Consider the following 25,704-nt stretch of genomic DNA (forward strand, 5'->3'; position numbering starts at 1 on the left):
TCCTGAAAGAAAGAAAATTCAAGCTACCATATCGGACTCTCATGAAGTGGAAAATCCTCTATTCTATGTAGCTTTGTCAAGTGAATTAAATGCAGGTAATAATATTTGGATAATAAATAGTGGAGCTTCAAGACACATAACTGGATTCAGAAATCAGTTTGAAACATTCAAAGATTATTGCATAGAAGTCACAATTGGAGATAATTCTACTCATCCAATAAAAGGAATTGGGATTTGCTCCTTACAAATAAAATCTGGAAAAACTCTTCTATTAAGAGATGTACTATTTGTAAAAGGGATAAAAAGAAACCTAATTTCCATTTCTGGCCTAGCAGACCAAGGATACTGCGTCACATTCAATGAAGACAAAGTGTTACTATGGACTAAAACCTCCAATATTAAGAACACTATCAACATAGGATCAAAAGATGGAAGTTTGTATAAATTAAACATTAAAGCAAAACATCAAGCACTAAATCATGAAATCCATAAGTCAAATGAACTTTGGCATAGAAGATTAGGAAACCTTGGCTTTAGTGCTCTTCCTACGATAGGGAAAATGACTACAGGTATACCTAATTTCAAAACTGATCATATTAACATTTGTAAAGGGTGTGCTCTAGGAAAAAATAAGAAAGGATACTTTCCGTTAAGTAAACACAAGTCAACAATTGCACTAGAACTTGTCCACACTGATTTGTGTGGACCCATGTCAACACCTTGTCTCGGGCGGTTATTGTACTATGTAACCTTCATTGATGATTACTTTAGGAAAACTTGGATCTACTTTCTAAAACTTAAAGAATCAAATGTAAGTCTTACGAAAATTCAAAGAATTTAAAGCCCTAGTTGAAAACCACATTGTAAAGAGAATAAAAACACTAAGATCAAATGACGAAGGTGAATACACATCTGACATCTTTAACGAATTCAATAATTCTATTGGGATTAAGAGGGAGACTACAATGCCTTATAATCCTCAACAAAATGGGGTGGCAGAAAGAAAAAATAGAACTATTATAGAAGTAGCGAAAGCCATGATTCACGGTCAAAATCTCCCTATGTCTTTTTGGGCCGAAGCAAGAAGCACAACAGTTTACATTCAAAATAGAAGCCCTCATGTAACATTAGAAAATATAACTCTTGAAGAAGCATTCATAGGAATCAAACCAGATCTTAGTCATCGAAGAATTTTGGGTTGTCCTGTATACATTCACATTCCCAAAGAGAAAAGATCTAAATTCCAACCTTCAAGAAAGAAATGTATATTCATTGGCTATAGTGAAACAACTAAGGGATACAAAGTATATATTCCAGGACAAAAGCCTGTTTAAATCAGCAGGGATGTTTAGTTTGATGAAGAATTCGCCTTGAAAACATCTTTAAACAAAGAAGACGAGGAAGTTGAGAATCAGAGGGAGTTCATCATAGAAGATATTATAGTACTGAGAATCAGAGGGATAACACTATAGAAGATAATTCAATAGGAAATCTGAGAGAGAGCCTTTCCGAAAACAAAGACACACTTACATCTAATGCTCAGAATGAAGAAGTTTTAAATCACAAGAAAAGACCACTATGGGCAAGGAAAATGATTGAAGAAAACAATGTGGAGCCAGATGAGGTCTCTAAAGAAAATAAGAAAACAAGAAATAAAAAATGCTATGTTGCTTTATTGACAACTCACAAAAATAGAACCAATTAATATAGAGGAGGCTTTAAAATGTCAAGCATGGAAAGATGCAATGGTAGAGGAATATCAATCTATTATCAAAAATGATGTTTGGGATATTGTTCCTAGACCTAAAAACAAATTAGTTGTATCCTCTAGATGGTTGTTTAAAATCAAGTATGCACCTGACTGAAGCATGAAAAACACAAAGCAAGATTTGTTGCAAGGGGTTCTTCTCAAAAGGCCATAATTGATTATGAAGAAACTTTCGCTCCAGTTGCAAGTTATACTTTGGTAAGAACGATAATTGCCATTGCTACATCCAAAGGATGGAAACTACATCAAATGGATGTAAAGACAACTTTCTTGAACGATGTCATTGAAGAGGAAGTATATATAGAACAACCAAAAGGATTCACTACACATGATCAAAAGCATTACATATGCAAACTAAAGAAAGCTCTCTATGGATTAAAGCAAGCTCTCAGGGGTTGGAATGAGAGAATAGACAACCATCTTCTCAAATTGGGATACTCCAAGAATGGAGCTAGTTCAAATATATATTTTAAAATATCTAATAATGACATTTTGATTCTCGTTCTTTATGTTGATGACTTGTTAATAATAGGTGCAGATCATCTTATAGCCAAATGTAAACATGATCTCATAGCTAAATTTGACATGAAGGATCTAGATCTTCTACATTATTTTTTTGGGTCTAGAAGTACGATAGAAGGGAAATTACATCTTCCTAAATCAAGAAAAGTACACTACAAATATTTTGATCAGATTTGGGATGATGGATTGTAAGTCACTATTTACTCCAATGGAAACTAATCTTCATAAACTTAAGAGTGAAGCAACAGACTCAGAATCAGTAGATCCTACTCACTATCGACAAATTGTTGGATCCCTTATGTACTTGGTAAACACTTGACCAAATATCTGCTATGCTACAAATGTATTAAGTCACTGAGCCTAAGAAGATTCATCTAATGGCTACTAAACATATCTTAATATATTTAAGAGGAACCATTGGACTTGGATTAAAGTATGATAATACTAAGCTACAACTTCAAGGGTATTTCGATTTTGACTGGGCAAGCTATTCTATTGATTGTAAGAGTACAACAGGGTGTTGTTTTAGCTTGGGACCAGCTATGATATCTTGGTTTAGTAGAAAACAATCAGAAGTTATAGAAGAAGAATATATGGCAGCCTCCATGGGGGTATGCGAAGCAGTATGGCTAAGGAAACTTTTATATGGTTTATTTGGCAAACCATTAAAATCCACCATAATTCACTGTGACAGTCAAAGCTGTATTAAACTCTTAGTCAATCTAGTTTTCCATAATAGATCTAAACATATAGAGCTCCCTACCACTATATAAGATAAGATAAGATAATAATATTAATGTCCAACAAAAAACCAAAGAGGTTTATGGGAGTGAGCATACAAAAAGAAGAGCTGGCAACAACAAGATCACCAAACGGTGCTAGAAAAGAAACAACAAAACAAGAAACAGGACCAAACACCGGGTAAGGACTAAGAATCCTTCCTGGGTACAAAGTAATCAATCACAGAATGATATAATTGTGGACGATACAACGTGATGGATCGTCCCTGAGATCTGTTGGAGGAGTGCCGCTGTTTAGAAAGATTGGTGCAATGTCTGACAAATCTGGAAGGAGTAATGCTGGAAGGCCTTTTCATGCCCCGTGACTGAGATAAGGGGGAGAAAAAGGTGGTGATGAGCTGAATAGAGGTGTGGTTCTAAGATGTGGCTGTTTGAAGGGTATGCTCACGGAGCTGGGTGACCTCCCAAAGATAAAGTGCGAGACACCGCTGATCCTCATATCTGCAGAACTCAGAGAGAGAGAAACAATCTCTGAAAAGACAATAGTATTTCCCCTAATCTCATAGTAGATAGGGTAACAAAATAAGAAATGAGTCTCTATCTCAACCTCAGCCAATGTACACAATCCACAAATATGATCCTCCCTGTCCAAATGGTGATCCTTCCAGACCCGAAGATGATGAGAACCAATTTTGAAGGAACCCAAGGAGGATCGAAGAGCGTGACACCAATGCCGATAGAGATACCCAGGACGCACAATAATACCATTTTGAATCTCAAGAAAATGCTCTGCATAAAATGCCATCTTAGGGCATAATCCACTAGGAGGATTACACCAAGTAGTGATAATATACGGCCTCTAAATATCCTGTCATACTCATTTAACACCTGCTGAGAGGGGAGGAGAGAGCGGGAGCATCCAGTGAGAACTGGTATGGAGGAAGACAATCAATATCAATCCCAATTGAACCCAACAAAGAGGTGGCCAGAGCATACCAACAGTGAGATCTAGTGCTAGTATCAAATCTCGTAATTTGAACCAAAGAACAATATGCCAGATGAGAGTATCTATGACGATTGACATTAGAACCCATGAAACCACGAAGCCGATGAAGAGACTAGATCAAATAAAAAATGGTCGCAAGTTTGAAAGGATGAACACCAAACTCAGCTAGGACAATACTGTGAGGGGTGAATCTATGAAATCTAATGAGGCGCCGTAAAATCAATGTCTGAACACATTCAATAGAAGCCCAATCCAAAACAAGAAGAGAAGGTCTCCAAACCACTAAACCATAGAGAATGGTCGGTCTAACCAAGGAGTCTAAGGGGGACAACTTCGATGAAATGTCCTGAAAATGATGTCTGAAGCATTGTTGTTCAATCATGGCTAGAGACCCCTTTCCCTTAGTAATTCTAGATTGAATAGTCGGTCTCAAACTGAAGCGGGGTTCCGAAAACTTAACTCAGAGATACATATATGAAGAAGTGATCTCAACCTCCTATACTTGGAAAAAGAAATGAAGATGAGAGGTCTTTAAGTAGTTAAAGATCATAACCCGAGTCTTAGCTAGATTGACCACAAGTTGACGTTGATCACAAAAAGAAGCTAGACCATTAAGAAGTCTCTGTAAGCTATCAGGAGAAGAGGCCAGGAGAACCACATCATTAGCAAAGAGGAGATTGGAGATCAAAACTTGATGTAAATAACACCCATCACTAGAATGCGAGGAGTTTATAAGAAAATCCTCAAGCTCATCAATATACAATCCGAACAAAGTAGGAGGAAGAGGACAACCCTACATCACCCCAAGAGTACTCTAAATCGGATTTGAGAAACCCTCTGGAGTCCTGAGTCTATCAGTCACCTTCTCATGCAGTCTCATAATAGCAGTCAATAACATATTTGAGATCCCAATCTCCCCAAGTCTCTGAACTAAGGCCATCCTAGGAACAAAATCAAAAGTCTTACGGAAATCAACAAAACAACAATAGACTTTCTCAGAACGATGCCTAGCCTCCTCAATAATAGCCCTCATCGTGAAGATATGATCCATAGTCTGATAATCAGCACAAAAATCAGCTTGTCCTTTAGCCCTACAATCTTTCCTATCCAGCTCTCTAGATAACATGGTATTCAGAGCCGTGGCATAAAGTTTGGCAAATTTATGTCCAATCATTATAGTCCTGTAGTTACTGGGGTCCGAAGCTGGTCTAGACTTATGAATAGGATAAATCATGTGCCGTGACCAAGTCTCAGGAAACCCAGTATATAAGAGATATGGTAGACAGAAATGTCATCAAACTGAAGAACAAAAGGCAGACATCTTCACCAAACCTCTAGCAAGGTTGAAACTTGAATACTTTAGGAACAAACTTGGTTTAACCAAACTGTAATTCAATAATATGTAAAATTGTTATTGAATACTTAATAAAATCAAAATTGCAATATTGCGCTATGTTGTGGCAAGGAAGATGACGATCTTTCTTGCAGATAAGGTCACTAATGTAAGGCAATGATCATAACAGTAGTTTGACTTGTTGTCATTTATCTCTAAATTGAGAAATACATAATGATGGATGTATCAAGGTTGACTACATTGGATTAATAATCCAGAACAAGTTGGTTCTTGATACAATACTTATCACTGAATTCAGTTCTGGTTTAGATAGGAATAGTGATAATGGTTTGAGACAAAATACATTCTAGGAGTATGCTCTCAATCCTCTTTCTTCTAAGAGAGAGTGTTAAGGATATAGCTTCATTCAGATTGAAGCATCCTAATTATTGATATAGATTTCATATATTATATGAAAGTTGAGATTATATATATAAGTCTATAATCATACTAGTCTTTAATAATTCATGTTCAATGTGATCGGCTAAGGGTGATCAGCTAAGGATAGCAAATGGCTAAGGTTAACAAACTAAGTCCGCTTTGTTATAGTAAAGAGTCACGAGCATGAAATGCCATGACTTCCTGTGACTTTTGTCATGGGGAAGTCACAACCTTTCATGGTCATGACCTCAAGCACATATATCATTTAAGAGCGACGGCTGCCAAAATACAGATCAATAACAAAAGTGCATCGAGTTGATTCGGCAGCCATCCAATTCACCATTGTAGCATTTAGAGGAGTTAGGTGATTAAGGTTAATATATTCAGAGTCTTCACAAACCTAAAGCATATTCAATAGACACTTTCAGGTTTGATAAATCAAAGGTTAGATTATTCTCTAGAAAAGATCTCAGTTTAACACAAAGGACCTTATGCAAAAGGACACATTTGTTCATTGAGGCCTAAGGGAGGGGAAAATTGTACTATGTGGATATAGTATGCAAACAAAAGATATCCAAGAATGATTTCCTTTCCAACAAGCCATTGCTTTTATAATAATAAAACAAATCTTCCTTATCACTCCAATAGTTAGCTTAACGAAGACCCTTTTCACTTAAATGCCCTTTGCATTATACTTAGGCACATATTTGAATAATATAATTTATTAACTCCCTTTGGCTCCAAAAATGACCTCTCTAATATGACACACAAGGTCATTGTTTCTTGTGCCCAAGATTTAAAACTGGTCAACCTTGTTCCAACGAACTATGACACTAAGGTGACCAATATACAATGCTAGCAAAAATAACAGCCTTAGCATATTTAATTAAACAATAACATAATTCACTCGTCTTGTGAAAATGACTTAAGAAGCATCAAAGTCAAAATTTGACATGATATTGTTGATCCCGATGAAGAAGGACGATGGATGAACTTGACGGAGTGACTTACTAAAAGTAGACCCTCCCTTCAAGATAATTGGAGCCCAAACCAGAAGCCAAAATTTAAAATTGAGAGCATCATTCAACTCCTCTAACTCATTTGAGCTCATCGGAACCATCCATTGACTTACTATAAGTAGTAAGTCCCACTAGTTAGAGCCATAACCCTCAATAGGGTCCTCTTATCACCAATATTAGCCTACAAGAACCCAGTAATAGGCTGAATCCATCCACTATCATGGTCATGGTCATGCTCAAAAGGGGACATTACACATGCTATTCAAACTAGACAAGAACTAGTTAAAATGGTTAGATAAAATGTATCAAATTGCCACAAAAGAGGCTTCCACAAGATATCAGGATTCTCTTGTCCACATTTATGCTTAATCCTGCAAATATAGGAGAGGGCTCTGGGTGGTTATATCCAATGCAGAAATGAGGTGACAAATGCTTTAGTGTTGTGTTTTATTTGCCGATCATGAATTGTAGAGTATGTACACTTTGCTATACTTATTTTGTCATACGTCATAGAATACATAGTGAGCAGTCAATTATCCTTGTAACAGGTGCCATTTTGACTTTTGTTTGCAACGTCTGTAATGGTATCTTTTCTATTGCCAAAGGGGGAAAGCTATACCTGAGAAAATCTGTGTATAAAATGCACACCTTTTATGTGTACAACAGATTTGTATTTAGGTGCTACTAAATGCTAAGTCTAATTCTTGTATCTTAGGTATGCCTATGTAAATTGCTGTTTGAAATGCTATTTAACATATTACTCCACCTTATTGCATACTGTAAAAGGAATTATGCACATTGGAATTTTTTACTTTTACTGCAGGAAAAATGCAAGCAGGCTGAAGATGAGCTAGAGAAGTGGCGTTCAGCTTTTCAGAATGAGTCATTTATTCCGACAGGCACATGTCCTGGTTAGCTGTTTTCTCTTCTTTTAGAATTTTCTTTCTCCTTGGTATTCTACAGCAGTCTTGAAACTTCAAATTGAATGAACTATATGAATTGGAGATTCTTTATAACAGTCTTGAATATAATAAATGTCAAGCCTTGTTTTCCATTGATCATAATTTTTTTCTTTTGGTAATGTAGAGCCAGGTATTGTGGTGACTGCTGTGCATAATTTGAGATCTTCTGAGGAAGCGCTGAAAGAACAGGTGAAATGCTGGCATGGTAATGCCATGTAGTCTTTCAGGCAGGCACTACAGATAGAATTGAACTATTTATTATATATTGCTGGTTGATTTTGTATCTTATGTTCATTTTTTTGTTCCTTTGTGTAACAGTTAGAGAAGGCAAGGAAAAAGGAGGCAGCATTTATTGTAAATTTTGCAAAAAGGGAGCAGGAAATCACAGAATTAAAGGTAAGTTTATCTTCTTTAGCTATGGCAAGGACTATCCTTAGGTTGACTTATTTAGTTCAGCTAAAATTAATGTCTTAGTATCCTTGACATCTTGGACTACCAGTTATGAAACAACAATTGTTTGGAGAGTCAAGTTTTCCCGATTTCTCTAGTTTCTGATGCTTGAATTACACTGATGGAATTTGCCCTCTAGCATCATTTATTGGACTTTAGGAAAAAAAAAAAAAAACTTATGCTGGGTTCTCGATGAAGACTGTTAATTTTGATCTGTGCATGCCAAGCTCCCAATGAAATCTTAACAGTCGGCTTTCTTTTCTATTGGTATTCTGAATAATATTTGGCTGGTCCTTACACTGCAGGAAGTAGATGGATGGAGTGAAATCATAGATGGCTGGGTTGTTTCAGTCATCATTGTATGACAATTATGCAGAGTTAATTTGTATAATAAACTTAAAAGTTTTGAGCTTTGACTAGAGATGCCAACTTTTGTTCATTAATTCATGTATGCTATATATAATTGTGTTTATTTGATAGAAAACTCTTCACCCCTGTGAGCATCACCTAGATCCAATGAGTGCTAAGTGTTCCATTTATTCTCATGAGAGATGGATTCATGTTGAATCACTACTCATGAAACATGGGTCATTGAGTTTGACTCAAAAATCACATAGTTAAATCCTGATATTCACATCACAATTTGACTAGCTATGGAAATCATCTCCTACTTATCAATTGATGAGCTTAAGGGGCTTTCTAATGAATGGTTCATAAGGCACAACACTTGGTGAAGGTTTTGCAACTGGGGTTGCAAGCTTTGGGTTTAACTGTGGAGGAAACTCCGTAGTTAAGCGCACTCAGGCTGGAGTAGTACTGGGATGGGTGACCTCCCGGGAAGTCCCGGTGCTTCACCCCTGTGAGCATCACCTAGATCCAATGAGTGCTAAGTGTTCCATTTATTCTCATGAGAGATGGATTCATGTTGAATCACTACTCATGAAACATGGGTCATTGAGTTTGACTCAAAAATCACACAGTTAAATCCTGATATTCACATCACAAGAAAACTCTTCGTTTGGATCTTGGAGCAGAGCAGGGGCAATGCCAAACACAGATTGAGTGGAAGTGTGATGTTACTTGCTATTTCGATATTTTGGAAGAATTGACCATTTGTTCTTGCATTTCATCGCTTCCCACTTATTCTGGACCAATTACTAAGATTGGTTTTTGCTTTTCAAATTGAGTTCAAAGTGTGACTCTCCAAAAATATCACGGTGGTAATTTGCTAATTCTTGAGGTAACTTGTGATGATATGTGGTGATATATATATATATATATAGACATAGACAGGTGGACAGCAAGAGTTCTAATGGCCACAACAGTGAAGAACATGCGGTTGAATTTCTCCTAGTGCCTAATATTCACCTTGTAAAGTGTATCATGTCAGATCTATGGGCCAAGCCCACAGATTTGGGTCCAGTTTAAAATGGATTTTGAAACTGATTTTGTGTGGCAAGGAGCTGGTAAAGTATTTAGATTTTCTTAATAATTATAATCCTACATTGTTATATATATAGTGCTTTTTCAGGCCAAAAACAAAATTACATTAACAACTCAAATAAAGATACGCAGAAAGATTTATGGGTGACAATAGCCATCACAATAACAACAGACAAAGAGTCCATCAGAGATCTGTACAAAACTAATTGGCAGAATTCAAAGAACCACAATTCTGATCACACCTCCATGTCCTCAACCTCAACCAGCTTAAATCAATCCCTTGGTCCACATAAGAATCTAAAGAAGCAACTGAGAGTCAGATTGTAATGCCCTGCCAGGGAACTTGACAGGACTAAGCCTATATCTACTAAGTTGGGTAAGTTTTTGTTTTGTTTTGTTTTACAATGTCCAATAGGTTCCCTAACAAATTAACCTTAGATTAATTTCCTGTAAGTAACTTAGTTTGATTACTCTTAACATAATCTACCATTAAGATATACTCATAAGTAATGCATTAATTTCATAAAATGATACACATACAAGTAAGAACATAAATGTGAGAATAGATCATAAATCTCATTAAACATTTGAAACATAACTTTTTCCAATTCTTTCAAGAAATATCATATTAAGATTATCATTAAAGAGTTTCAAAAGAGAGAGATAAAAACCCTATCCCTTACATATCATAGATCTCAATAAACATTCTTCTTTCCTATCTACCCATTCCCTTCACATTTTTTTCTTTAAATACATCAATGATTTTCCTTTACAATATACATCATTTCAAATTACATCAAGTGTTTACCGTACTGGTAAAGAAATCAATGCATACAGACAATCGAACAGAACAACAGAATTATATTCGCATATGCCAGACATACATTATGCTTCATAAGATCAATGATAGAAGATGATTAATGATTTACAATGATCCCAGACGAGATATAAATACTATCCGCCGAACCTTCCCGGAGGAGTCCATCGGCCACAAACATTATGTCGGCTACAAACTATTTACCCGTCGGCTACAAAATACAAAACACCGACGACAATCATTCTGTCGGCTACAGAAACATTGCTGGGACATAATGTTTGTGGCCGACGGACTCCTCCGGGAAGGTTCGGCGGATAGTATTTATATCCCATCTGCCCGCGGGTTAAAAAGAAGTCCCGTGGGCAGAGTCTATCCGTAGGGTTGAAAAAAAAAAAGCCCCGCGGGCAGAGTCTGTCCGCGGGTAAAAAGAGTCCCGCGGGCAAAAAAAATAAAAATAAAAATCCCGTGCACTTGAACCTCCAAGTCATCAGCCGCGGAGTTTAAACTTTTCTTCCCTTCGTTATTAAAGATTTTAATGCTCTCCGTGGGGAAGGAAAACAAAACCGACAGTGCTGTATGCTTATGAAGATTGCAGGAGGAACTACGTGAGTTTGGTTGGCGGCGTTGGATCTTTCTCTTGCGCAGGCGTGAGCTTTCATTCGGCGAAATCAAGGAGCTCACCAATCGCGGAGGCGAGAAAATATCTCTCGTGGAAGAAGAGACAGTCTTTTCGGCTATTGATTCCGTGGTAGACAAATGAAAGGCCGGCCAGTGAAGAATTTTCCACATCGCCCACAGGTGGTTTTGATTCTCTGATTGCGGGAGTTTGTATGAAGGCGTGTCTGCGGGAGTTTGTATGAAGGCGTGTCTGCGGAAGTTGGTCAAAACCGCAACGAGCAGGGGAGTAATTTGCGAGTTGGAGATGGTCACATGGTTGACGGCCAAGCAATTTGTGGATTGTAGAGGCCAAGTTTCTCAGAAGTTTTAAGAGGTTTGATTTCTTGCGGTGTTCTTTTGCATTGCTGGATTGAAGGGCAAAGATTTGATTTCGTGGCGTAAGAGCCAATCCTCCATTACAGAGCCTTGATTCCTTGGAATTCTTGACGTCAAATAGAAAAGGTTGTGCTGAACTGAGGTGATGTGGTTTTAGTTGAGAAGGAAGGTGTTTTGGTTGGGGAATGGTAAGGCGAGGGGTTGAGGTTTTCTACAAAAAAAAAAAAAAAAAAAAAAAAAAAAAAAAGACGACGACAAATCAAGAATGCTCCGAATAAGTAATGGAGGATGCCAACGGAAAGGGGACGCATCCGTGGTTGCCAGAAAGAGTAGAATCGAAAAAAAATGACAGAAATGGTGTGCTCCGTGCATTTCTGTGTGGGTTGCGAAGTGCTAATTTGGTCTTGGCGGCGAGCGCACCTGGCGTAGGACCCCGTGGGGGCGTTGCCCCTTGGACCCCCACTCGTTGTGGATATCAGTCGTGGGAGTCTGACCAGTTGAGAAGAGTTGAAGTTGCTGCAAGCATGGACTTTCTGTGTACCAGAGGCACTGGGAGTAGGTGTTGGCCGAGAGGCTATCTTGGTGGATGCGTAGAGAGCTCGGGAGGAGCTAATCATCCAGTTGGAGGCAGTGCAGCGACACTTGGCTTAGGGTACCGAGGAATTGAAAACAGAGAAAGCAGCACAGGTGGCAATCAAGGTCAGCTTCATTGAGGAGGCAATGTTGTGTTAGCAGAGGCTACAGGCACAGACGAAGGTGACAGTGATGTGTCAGAAGCAGATTTATCTTGTTGTAATTAGTCCGTTAATGTATTTTGTTTGTTAATTTGTCTCAGATATTTTGTAATTGTCGTCCGGAGATGACTTTTCTGTTTGGGGGGGATGATGTCAGCCGACTGGATGGTCCCGGCGGTGTTTCTGTAGTCGACGGAATGATTGTCGTCGGTGTTTTGTATTTTGTAGCCGACGGGTAAATAGTTTGTAGCGGACATAATGTTTGTGGCCAACGGACTCCTCTGGGAAGGTTCAGCGGATAGTATTTATATCCCGTCTGGGATTATTGTAGTATAGTGATGAGTATTCCCGCCTGTCACGTGAGTGACCCAGGTTCGTTCCCCGGCAACGGCGCCAAATGTTTACCGTACTGGTAAAGAAATCAACGCATACAGACAATCGAACAGAACAACAGAATTATATTCGCATATGCCAGACATACATTATGCTTCATAAGATCAATGATAGAAGATGATTAATGATTTACAATGATCCTAGACGGGATATTAATACTATCCGCCAAACCTTCCCGGAAGAGTCCGTCGGCCACAAACATTATGTTTGCTACAAACTATTTACCCGTTGGCTACAAAATACAAAACACCGACGACAATCATTCCGTTGGCTACAGAAACACCGCTGGGACCATCCAGTCGGCTGACATCAAGTACAATATAATTAGGAACATCTTCAAAATATAACCATAAGCATCTTCATCAAAGAACTCCATTGTCAAGCCATGAACAAGCCTCAAGTTTTGCCACCCAACCATGTGGACCCTAAGGAACGACTCCTCGAGCTAGGAGACAAAACCATGATCCAATAAGGCCAAAGCTAAAACTAGGCCATAATCCCAAAAGAAGACAACAATATAGCACAAAGTAAAATCCATAAATGACAAAAGGCCACCACGGAAAAGGCAAGAATGAGGGTTGTAACCACATCTAGGTGAGTGTCATCGTACCTTCCTAAGGTGTTGGGATCAACCACCTGGGCTTGAGGCCGTTTTGCCACACAAAATGCCTTTTCCTTGAGTATTGCAATGAGGATAGGCACGGCCAAGTAATGCTGGGATCAACCACTTGGGTTAGGGACCTATAAGTTATGCAAGATGTCCCTTCCTTGAGTACAACAATACTTCCACAATAATCTTGTTAGTGTGTGTGAAACCCCAAACTGAACCCATTTCATTTTATTATTATGTTTCCACTTATTAATCAACTCACAATTGGAGCCAACTTGTGCAGGGATCTGACCTCCAAACATAGGATCCCTGGCAGCGGCTTCTGGGCTCCAACAGCTATGGTGAGCCACTCACCTAGGGCTTCCACCCTACTCAAGCAACAAAGGCTCAAACATGCCTTAAGATCCAAAAAGAAAATTACATCATAAATAACAATGTGCCATGAACCAATTACATAATAATATGGGATATACCAGAATTCCATATGGCCAAAAACATTGGAAGCATTAAGCAAACTGATAATAAAACATAAAACTGTGCATGTCCCTTTTTCCTGCGCATATAAGCCTTGCTGTTGTGCTTTGCAATAACTACACATTTATTCAACAAAGAAGCACATATGCCACATGTAACTGTGCATTTGCCAGTTCCGCGCATATGTCCTACAGAATTGCGCATAGGTATAGTAGTCACGCTTTTGTTTTGTGGTGCATAGGCTAGTTATAACGACACATATATTAACTAGAATGACACATTTGTTCTTTCAGTGCATAGGTTAATTATGACAACACATACCTTAAGCAGAATGACACATTTGTTCTAAATAGGCTAGTAGAAGACTGACAGTAGGGTGCATGTAGGGTTGCGCATTTGCTTGGTGTAATTGCACATTTGTTCCAATAGGTTGAAAAAATATAAATGCTGGGTGTATGAATTGAATTTCCAGAATTATTGGTAGACTTGAGGGTTACTGAACACTACTTGGGCTGAAACTCTAGGCTAGCCCCCAATGTGGTCCCATTCAAGGGGATTCAATTCCTAGCAACCCACACCAAATTCATGCCCACCCCAAAGTAAAGTACAAGATATAGATAAACATAACACCCATGAAATTCATCAACAAGGATTTAATTACAAAGATTACAAACAAAGATACACACACATACATGTCTCATTTTTTTCATATTATCATTTACATAGCAAAGTAAACATGGGAGAAAATGACCAGGGCCTACTTGTTTTACTGTGCAAGGGTGTTGGACTTGTCTCTGTGTGTGAGCCCCCAAGTCATCTCAAGCTTCCAAACACTCTGGTCTCCTTCCTGGTTCTCCCAAATGTTCTCGAATCCCCATGTAGCTTAATTCAATAATTTTTGGACTACAGGTTTGGTATATATTTTTCTATGTTTCTATTTGGCTGGAAACTCCTATTTTATAGGGCAAAAAATGTCATTCAATTGGTTGTGCCTGTTTTAGTCAACATCTTTGACAATGGTTTAGTTATTTAAATCAGCATAATTATTTATCGTTTGTATTTTCTGGTCTGATTAACTTTCTAAGGGCTGATAGTCTATGTAGTTTTTGGAATTGAATTAAAAAATGTCTTTTGGTGAAGTGGTAAGGCCTCCCACTACTTGAAGGTTAAGAGTTTGATTCTCTTGGCCTTTCAATATTTGAAATCACAGGTTTGTGGTTTGAAACTTCTTTTCTCTTTGTTATTCATGAAGGGTCGAGTAGATGAATTGGTTTAGGAAATAAAGTTGGAGGATAGAATGTTCTTGGTTCAAGCTTCACAAGCACTATATTTTATTTATTTCTATTTTATTTTATTAGTTATAACGATTGTAAATGTATTCATGCAAGAGATTACATTAAAAGAATAGCATACACACAAGTATATATATGTTTATTCGGGCGTATATGTGTGCACCCATATATACTCGGATAAACATATATTTAGACATAAAATTGAAATTCACAATGAAGATGAAAATTAGAACATCAATAAACCAACAAGAATAGAAATCCCCAAGATCCCAATTTGGGTAACAAATTCCCCTAATAGCAATTCCAGGCTCAAGGTGCCTATATGGATCACGGTTCCGTCTCCGGATCAATAGATATTATAGAGGCTTTTGTACTTGTTCCTGCACATACTTGCATCACCAACCAGTGCACATGCATATCTACACATAATATCATGATATATTAAATAGTAGTACAAGTATTAGATGGGTTAGCAGGGCAAGAAATCCATAAAATCCATAATCGACATATGAAAGCACATAAAATATATCATAAAAGAATTTATCTCAAAACACATCACATAAAGTAACATCACACCTCCTATCACTATTATAAGCATACTCTAGTATCTCATAGTGCACATAAAATATATCATAAGGAATGTATCTCAAAACACATCACATAAAGTAGCATCACACCTCCTATCACTGTTATAAGCATACTCTAGTATCTCATAGTAAGTCTCAAATCAAGTCACTAGGGTGGCACTACACAAATAATTATTTTGATCCAAATCTCTTTAATTTTCCATCTTCGAACTAGATTCTCATTTTGAGACCCATTTAGCTAAGCAATAAGCAACCTTATTCTATTCCTTGGGGATGTGAACAAAGAATATGACTTCAAACTCTTTTGGTGAAATGCTTAGAGCCTTAGCCATTAGATCTAGTTTCTAGGAACAACCCTAAAATTTTCCACTATTTGAAAAGGAGATATGAATCATAGAATCGGTATCACATATTATCTGATTTCAGCCAGTACCACAATACTTTTGAAGTGCAAAAAGAATAGCAAAAGCTTCGATCTAATTGTTTACCACATAGATTAAATGGATCAATGCACACAGACAATGAACAAGAACAGCAACAAGAGTACTCCTTTATTCACATATGCCAAGATATTACATAATTGATGATAAGATCAGATAAGATGATTTACAATGATCCCAGACGGGGTTTAAATACTACCCGCCAAACCTTCCCGAAGGGGTCCGTTGGCTACCTAACAATAGTAATCTATCCGTCGGCTACAAATCTTTACCAACGACATGAACCCGTTGGCTACGAAATCTTTACTGACAACATCATCCCCCCCAAAAGAAAAAGTCGTCTCCGGATGACAATTACAAAATATCTGAGACAAATTAACAACCAAAATACATCAACTGACTATCTACAACAAGATAAATTTGCTTCTGTCACATCCCTTTCACATTCATCCCGTGCCTGCACCAAATTGGTCTCCAAACCACGTTGCATCTGTAAGCTCTACAATACTGTCTCCTTAGTCAAGCTGACCTTGATAGCCACCTGTGCTGCCAACTCTGGGTACATTGAGCCAAGTGTCACTGTACTGCCTTCAACTGGATGATCAACTCTTCCCGAGCTCTCTATACATCCACCAAGACAACCTCACGTCCAACACCTACTCCAAGTGCCTCTGGTACACAAACACTCCATGCTTGCAGCAACTCCAGGTCTCATCAACTGGTCACACTTCCCATGACTGATAACTGCAGCGACTGGGGGTCTACGGGGCATCGCTCCCAGTGGGGTCGAGGGGCAGTGCATGAAACACAAAATTAGCACTCCGAAACCCACACAAAACTACATGGAACACACCATTTTTGTGATTTTTCGTCTGATCCCACACTCATTTTGGCAACTGTTGATGTTTTCCCTTCCTTTTGACATCATGCGTTATTCATTCTGAACTGTTTCAATCTGTCGTCGTTTTTTTTTTTTTAAATATTTCTCTCCTTCCTCTGCTCGTCTGCTGTTGTCCTTTTTCATCTATTCTGCCTCTATTACTCCTAACTGCTTTGATGCTTTTTCCTTTTGCCTTCCCGCAGATAATATGCCCCAAAATATATATTTCCCCGTTGCTTTGTTTTTCTTTCCCACAAGCCGTGGAGGATACAGGCAACCCGTGGAAGAGGAGTTTAAGCAGCAGGGGACCAAAGAAGACCTAATAACATAAATCCGTGGGTACACACTTATGACTTCTCCGAGAGCGAAGATGTTTACTCCGCGGGGATAAAAATTTGAATGTCTGCGGGAAAATATAAACTTCAAGCTGCGGCCACAAAAAGCTACCCGTGGAAAGGAGCTGAAGGCGCAAGAAAAACCATCCGCAGAAGGTAGGAAAACACTCACGGGGAACCAAGGCATTTGCGGGGAATAGAAAAGTGTCCACGAAAAATGTGAAGCCGTGACCAACCACTCGTCCGCAGAAAACAATAGGAGAAAATACCACGCTGTGGAATAGTTAAGAAGGCATCCGCGGAGGGCATGACGAAGTCCGCGGAAAGACAAAGAACAATCACGGAAAAACATCCGTGTGAGCAACAGGCATCCGCGGGGTTAAGACAACCCGCGGGAAACAAGCTCCGCCATAGCCTCATCCACGAAAAGATGTCCACGGACCCACCTACGGGAAGTCTTGCCGTGGGGGTGGGTGTCCGCGGGACATCTCTGTTTTTTTGCTTTTGCTCTTTGTTTTCATAGTAACCTCAATCTCCTTCTCTGATTCAATCTACTGCAGCATTTTTTTCGCAGTTGACTCATTGCCCTCAGCAACCTCTAATATTTTCTTCACCGTCTGTGGTTCTCCTTCTTTTACTTTCTTTGCTTGCTTTCTTTTCTTACTCTTCTTACGCTTGCCCTCAATTTTTTTCTCCACCATTTCATCGATCTCCATTTTCTCCGAGAGCTCTTGCTTTGTCACTGTTTTCACAGTAACCTCGATCTCCTTCTCTGATTCATTCTGTTGCAGATCCACTTTTTTCGAAGTTGACTCATCGGCCTCATCTCTCAAATTCATGGTTTGGAGTGTGGCTTCATTGTATTTGATGGGCTCCCCCTCAGTGAATGCATGGGCGGGTGTCTCATCCAGCAGTGCATCCCCCTCTTTCATTTCTTTGAATTCTCTTGGAAACTCATTTTCGTTATGGCCTTCCTCTACTGTCAGTACATTGCAGCTCTGGAACAGTTCGTAGTCCTCTATTTTCCAGTGGTAGAGATCGTTGACCAAATCCAAATCGTCATTTGTTGATCCTCCTTCCAACCGTAGGACTCCCTCTTGATCCGGTTCCATACGCTGCCTCCCTTCATCTTCCTCTTCAGAATTTGATGACAAAGCTTCTTCTCCCACCATCTGAGTGTGCAAATCAATGACGAATTTTCTCCCTTTGCTTTCAAGCGATAAAGTGTTTCTCTTCCAGTCATGTTTAGCTCTGGCTTGAATAAGCCATCTGTGGCCTAGAATGGCGTTGTATCCTTTTCTCTTCAGTGGGATCATGACAAAGTCAAGCAGGAATGGTTGTGTGCCAATTGTCACCAGTTGCGTCATCAGAACGCCGAGAGGTTTTATGCCATGTTGGTTTGCTGTCAACAACTAGAATGTAAGTGGCCACAGCGTCAGTTGTCCCAACCTTTTCCAGGTATCCTCGGGTAAGACGTTCACACCGGACCCTCTGTTGACAATTGTGTTTGTTAGCACACTTCTGAGAATCCCCATGTCGACGACTGCTGGATGCCGTCCGGATGCAAGCGCTAGCAACATGGGGTCTTCTCCACCAGTGGCAGTTAACATTGGGTCTTCTCCACCGGCGGCAATGTCCTTCCCTCTTCTTGGTTCTCTTGGTAACTTAGCCGCTGGCACAATATTTGTGAGTGCTGATTTGAGTTGAGGCATTGTGATCAATAGGTCATTGATTTTGATGGGTACCTTCATTTGTAGTATCTGTCGTACAATGTTCTGTTCGACGCAGTTCCTTGGTGAGGTGCCCATGGTGTCCTTCAACTGAGATGTCTCCGCGTGTGTTGCTTTCTCGATTTCCTTCTGTACTTCTTCCAACCTCTTCTTTTCTTCCGCAGGGTTAGGGTATAGTCTTGCTTCTTTCCGCATGATTGCCAACACTTCCTCTTCGTCCGTCCCGACGATAATCAGATTCACACCAGACTTCGGGCACTTGGCATCATCATGATCATTGGGTCTGCACCATCTGCATAATAATTTTGGTGTGTTCGTTGTTGTACAATCCCGGGCAAAGTGGCCCCACAAATTACATGCTTGGCATTAAACTATCGGTCGGCCGTTCGCATCATACTGAATTCGACTCCGGCTGCCATTGTTATTGTTATTGTTCGCATTGTTGTTGTTCTGCCCACGTCTATTATTCTTGTATCCTTCGGATGTGGCACCCTCTGTGCTTGTGTTCTCGCTCCCTCTAGACGCGGAAGCTTCCTATGCCAGGAACACTTGCTGAGGTCCTCTGGTTTTCATGTTGAAGGGGCATTCTTTTGTGGAATGTCCCATGATCTGACAAATATTGCAGAACTGGTTCTTTGGACAGGATCCTTTGGTGTGACCTTTTGTCTTACACTTCGTACACCATAGCTCGTTGGCCTTTGGTTCTTTCTGCATGTTCTTAAATTCCTTCATCATATGAATCATGTCCTTTTGGAGGGCTCGAACCTTCTTGCTGCTGCTTTCATCATCACTGCTTTCTTCTTCGAAGGATGCATTATTGTCTAACTTAGAGGAGCTACTCTTCTTCTTCTTTTTCGTCTTTTGCTCACTTCCTAGGTTCAGTGCCCAGTTGTACGCTTCAGTGTATGATGATGGCAGCACAATCTTTATTTTCTTTCGCAATTTCGGGTGTAGGCCTTCAATGACCCACCTTTTCTGTAATCCATCAATTGGCTTATTCTCCATTTTGTTGATCGAGTCCTTCAACTTCCTGGCATAGACTCGGACTGTTTAATTTTCCCCTTGTCTTGTATTGTATATCTTTGCTACAATTTTGTTGTCGTCACGGAGTAGTTGAAATTCCGCCGTAAACTCCTTCTTAAGGTTATCCCAAGTGGTTAAGTTCTGGGGATTTGCATCGGCGAACCAATCAATTGCAACACCCCGTAGGATTGCAGAAAATTGCCGAACTCATTCGTTCGTATCTGTTATGTCATTTTCCCTCCAAATTGTTTCGCATGTTTTACAATGTCGGATCGGATCGGCCGTACCATCACCATCAAATTTTGGCAATTTTTTCTTTGGTCCTGCCATCACTGCTGGATTTTGTACACGGGCATTGTTCAATCCTGCAACATTGGTGCTGTTCACTCCCACACTGGCGGTCTGTACTCCCACACCGACAGTCTACACTCCCACACCGGCGGACTGTTCTCCCACACCGGCGGTATGCACTACCACATCGGCAAACTGCACTACCACATCGGCGGTCTCAACAACTGCGAATGTTGGTGAAGAAGGATCTTCTGAAGTTGTCCCTTTTGGAAGTGTATCTCGGACGAAGAGTTGACTCCACGCTCTTGCTCCTTCGGCATTCCGAGCCGTGCAAGTCGATTCTCTTCCGTTTGGACTCTCTTCCCTCGGCGAATACAAATTCAAAAATTCTTCCCTTGCTTTCTCCACCAATTCCACCCGCTGTTGAGTCTCCTCCAACAATTCTTCCGCACTTCTGTGTCCGTCGGCAATCTTTTGGAACCTTCTTTTGCGTTCGACTTGCAGTGCCAAAATTAAATTTTCTTGCACAATACGTATGCCATCTTTCCCTTTATCTTATTGCGATCCTTGTTAAGCTGATTTGGCATTAAGCTTCATTCCTCCCTCCTTCTAGGTTCATAAGGCAATGACGCCAAATGTTTACTGCATAGATTAAATGGATCAATTCACACAAATAATGAAGAACAACAACAATAGTACTCCTTTATTCGCATATGCCAAGATATTACATAACTGATGATAAGATCAAATAAGATGATTTACAATGATTCTAGATGGGGTATAAATACTACCCACTGAACCTTCCCGAAGGAGTCCGTCGGCTACCCAACAATGCTAATCTATCCATCGGCTACAAATCTTTACCGACGACATGAACCTGTCAGCTACGAAATCTTTACCGACGACACTAATTATTAGAGAGATGAAAAATTGAACCAGACTAGCATTATCATGTCCAATATCACCTATTCTGGGTGCACTTGAGATGCCCCTAGGAAGCCATTTGTGTTGATTTCAAGGGAATCATAGGCAGGGGGAGACAACTTACTTGAATGCTTCACCTTCCTACCTTTCTAAACTCTTGAGCCCAAGATAGCTTGTGAAGTAGAAGGAACAATAACTCCTATAATAGCCCACCAAGGAACTTTTGAGGAAATGAGCCTAGATAACGTGGATTGTTTGTAATATCCTTAACAAAATATTTGCTTCGAAACCCTTAATGGAAACTCAGAAATTTTAGACAAATAACTTCATGCAATGATTTTCAGATTTTTCCAACAAAACTCCAATTAACAACCAGATAAAACAGTCCCAAAATATTATTGCATTAAATATCTATTAGAAAATACATATATTTCATTGAAGTTCTTAAATAAAATAGGTCAAAAATCCAATCGTAGATACAAAAACTACAACAAGATTGGATAATAGAAAAGATGAACCTGGAATACAATGTGAAACACTTGCACGATGTCTCCTAATAACAATAGATTTGCGTCCACTGCCCAAGCTTTAGGGTTTCCGTCCTCACTTGCTGAAAGTTGAAGCTTTCAAAAATAACTTTTCCAAGAAAGTGTAATCCAAATCACAAACTAAGTATGCAGGAAATGAGCTCCATCTTCCCTTTTAAGAACAAACAGGTGACTATTTGCATTCCCTTTTCTGTTTCTTTATTTCCTTTTTAAAATAATACTTTTCCCCTAGTTAAGGAAATAAAGTGCCCATACATAATAAGGTGACATCAACTGTATAAACTTAAGTTATAAAGTCACTTTATAATAAATCCATTAAAACTTCAGACATTAAAATCTCTAACTAGACGAACTCGGATATGTATGTGTGATAGCTTGCTAGAAAAGTCTCGACAAGACTCTCGTAATCCAACCTTGCAATGCCAAGAATGTTGAGCCTATTGACTTACTAATAATAGTAAGTGTCTAGAAATCCTGCTAAAGCAACCTTGATTAGCCCACAACTGAAATTGCCTTAGTCAAGCCTCAAAAACTGCTTTGATCATATACAAAATCTGGTTTGCCCATGAAACCAAGGCAAAATGGGCTATTGGCACAACAAAACTCACTGGCTAGAAAGGGGACATGACAACCCTCCCTTCTCAAAGATTGCTTACCCTTAAGCAATTTGCATCTGTAAGTTGGAACCAAATACCTAGATCCCATATCTACCTCAAAGATGATGCTCTATCCAACTGTTGTGCTACATTGGTGTAAACATCTCTTTTCTCAGCATTAACACAAACACCAATCAATTGGATACCGGAAATCCAAGCATCTCGTGTATACTCAATCGGGACAACCTGCCATGCCCTAATATCCTAAAAGAAATTGCTCTCTACCCAACTAAGTGTCTCACTCGAGTTGTAACTACACACCTCTAATATCATGAGGTGGCGGGATCTCAACAATAGACCAATCTCCAACTAGGATGGAATACAATAAATCACTCCTCCCAACTTCTTGATCCATAACCATCCATGTGAATGCTCCACCTAGATCCCTAGTGCAGACCCATGCGATGTCCTTGATATCACAAACCAGCTCTTGTAACACCTACGCCAATGAAGATGATCATACTTGTGCAACTAACACAATCACCAAGCTACCATGCTGGAAATGTTGGGGCAATCTAACAATACGTGTCATGAGAGAGAACAACTCAAAAAGCCAACTTGTCATGCCTCCCTCAACTGTACAAATATATATACCATACGCACTATCCAAATTTTGCATACATGAAGAATCCATAAAAATCAAAATAGGGTCAAGAAGATCCTCAAACTCCTATAGTACAATTTTAGTTTCTTCTTCACCATCCCAAAAGTGATGAGGCCCATCAGTGGAACCCACCCAAGCTATATTGCTACCTCTATCAATTCTCAGGTCCCAAAACAAACTGCTCCCACCTCCATCAACCATCAAGAGATAGAAACCACTGGTGGAATCTGTAACCTCGCAACTACATACAACATTTGCAAGACCCCTAGGGATGTCTTGACTCTACAAGTAATCCAATTGGTGGCAATTTGCACCATAATCACCCTATAGACCTATATCCGCATGACACTCTTGTGACAGAAGTAAGCAACCCATTCGGATACATATTGCTATAGTGAAAAACTGACTGGTGCCCTTGTAAGTAATCTCCCATCACCACTCGATTCAAATACTTGCAACCTCTAATACCATCTTCTGTAGATGACAGACCTTCATCCCACAATGGATGATACAAACTCTGAGTCAATGCACATCTGCGCCTCATTAAGTCCTCCGCGTGTGGATCAAAGGAAAAGTGATGAGCACTCTTCACTATATAGTTACCCTGCATAATCTCAACCTCAATCAATGATTCATCATATGGTACTATGTGCCCACTAAATGTGGATGAAGCCTGTCCATGCTGATCAACCCTCTCGTTGTCATCATTGTCAACCTCTTCAACTCCTACATGTGAATGTTGGGCCAAGGTACAGCGGGCCAAATTTAACTCTTGTTTAAGCTCAACAAACTAGTTTTCTGCCTCCTGAAATGTTGCTAAGGAAGCCTCTACGATGTCCCTAGTATTTGTGAGCTTGCAAGAAAGCATGTCCACTTCTTCTTCCTTCTTTAATGCCTCAAGATAGATCTCTGTGAGATTGAGAAGATGATCACGATCTGAAAGAAGATATAGATAGTCTGATTTCATAGTTTTCAGCCCTTCTTGTATTATTAAAAGCTGTGGAAATTCCTCTTTAAGTCCCCTTTGTTTCCCTCCATTTGTTCCTTACAAAGGTGCTTTTCGAACATTCCATTTATGTCATCAAAATGTGACACAGCTGCAACAATTTTATTTTCAGTTACTTTCCACTCTCCAAACAAGGTGAACTAGTAGGTGTATGAGAGAAGTCAAATGCACAAGTAGTGCGAAAATGTGTTTCATCACACCTATCGATGTCATAACTGTCATCTTTCATATCCAGTTGTGTATAGGAATTAGAGACAACATCATGTTCAAAAGAAAACTCATCTCAAAAGGAATCCATACCATCTATAGAGATCACTAAATGTGAGTGAAAATCAGCATCAGCACTCACAAAAGATGTTGAGTCCTCATCATTGGCTGATTGGATAGTCTTCTCCAATGCCTCCAATGCGTTATCTTCATGTTCATCAAGCAATCTAGTGTAGGCAGCCCTACAAGAAACCTCTACCTTGACTCTACCAATCAATAGACCTGTACCAAACTTAACATCTTCTACATAAGCATGAGAACGCAACAAATTAGTGGTAGTTGGTTGATCTTCTTTATCAAGGCCAACTATCAGCTGATTGTGGTCTGCTGAAAACTGCTCATTCAAATTTTTGCGTTTGTCCTTTGCAAGAAGATCATGGGCCAATTCATAATACTTTTTTTTCACCATATCATTCTTGTTTTGTAGCTTTGGATGAAAGTCCACATAATCAATGAATGTTAATTCTTTTTGGACTTGTTGAGGATGTTTGTTGTACTCATTATATATGTTGAGTACTTCAGCTCGTGCATCAGGTGGAATTTTTTTGGCTAACTGCTGCTGTAATTTAACAAGATCTTTTTGACTTTTTCCAGAGTGTGCATCTTTCTCATAGCTGCTCTCTCAAAATTCTGAGTCTGATGTGTTGGGACCTTCGACTTCTTATTATCTGAGACCAATGCTTGGTCTTAGCAGTCTTAAATTTCTTAAAAGATTTAGAAGTTCTAATTCAAAAACCTGTTCTCTTAAATTGAAGTTGTGTATGAAAATTACCAACAATATATTTTTCACTTTGCTACAAATCTCTGCTCTTCTCTTCCGACAACTAAAATGCTTTGGAATTGTTTCCAAAAGTTTGATTGCAATGAATGTAACAGAGATTTCGGACTACAGATGAGATATGGTAACGCATGAATAAGAGGAAGCATAAAAGGTTTACAAAAGCATTCTCTTATCTCTTTTCAATGTTTGGCAAAATATCAAAAGTTGACATGCACAAAGTAATCTCAAAAGACGATTCTGTCCATTTAGCAGACTCACAAGAAAGGAGAGGAATGCTGCCAGTCTGCTGTAACTATGGTCTGATTAGATTTGAAATGCTATAAGTGCAGCACAGTGCCGCTATGACTGCATCCACTACCTCCAAGTCTGGCCGAGCCAACACTTTGTCTGCTTCAACAGGGCACCTCTGTTTTATCGTGTTATCAAAACAACCACACCCTACCCACAAACTTCTTGAATATCAAGAGTCCAGATTAGCTAACTTCACCTCCTCAAAGGTTCCTTTATAAGATTGTATCAGAAATTGTTCCTTCCCTAGTAATTTTCAGTGTCGGTCTCATGCAGCAAATCTCTACAAGTTAAAGACATAACAAGTATTGTCACAGGCAGGGCCAATTTCTGAGTCACGTCACCTT

At 39.3% G+C, this 25,704-nt stretch overlaps 1 protein-coding gene across 9 annotated transcripts in view; it reads left to right on the forward strand.

Annotated features, from left to right (window-relative positions):
• The window catches only part of LOC149530434 (FKBP12-interacting protein of 37 kDa-like), a 242,883-nt gene that overhangs the window by 50,872 nt on the left and 166,307 nt on the right, over positions 1-25,704 (forward strand). For all 9 annotated transcript variants that reach the window (XR_016358416.1, XR_016358414.1, XR_016358415.1 and 6 more), the window contains 3 exons: positions 7,653-7,740; positions 7,916-7,980; positions 8,110-8,187. Coding sequence is in view for 3 of the 9 variants with exons in the window: in XM_089808483.1 (XP_089664609.1) it covers positions 7,653-7,740; positions 7,916-7,980; positions 8,110-8,187 (231 nt within the window). In the remaining 6 variants the exon portion in view is untranslated. The remainder of the gene's footprint in view (positions 1-7,652; positions 7,741-7,915; positions 7,981-8,109; positions 8,188-25,704) is intronic.

The sequence above is a fragment of the Cupressus sempervirens genome, chromosome 11 (genome assembly GCF_028749045.1).
Source record: "Cupressus sempervirens isolate cs-2001-9-10 chromosome 11, ASM2874904v1, whole genome shotgun sequence".
Classification (NCBI taxonomy): Eukaryota; Viridiplantae; Streptophyta; class Pinopsida; order Cupressales; family Cupressaceae; genus Cupressus; species Cupressus sempervirens.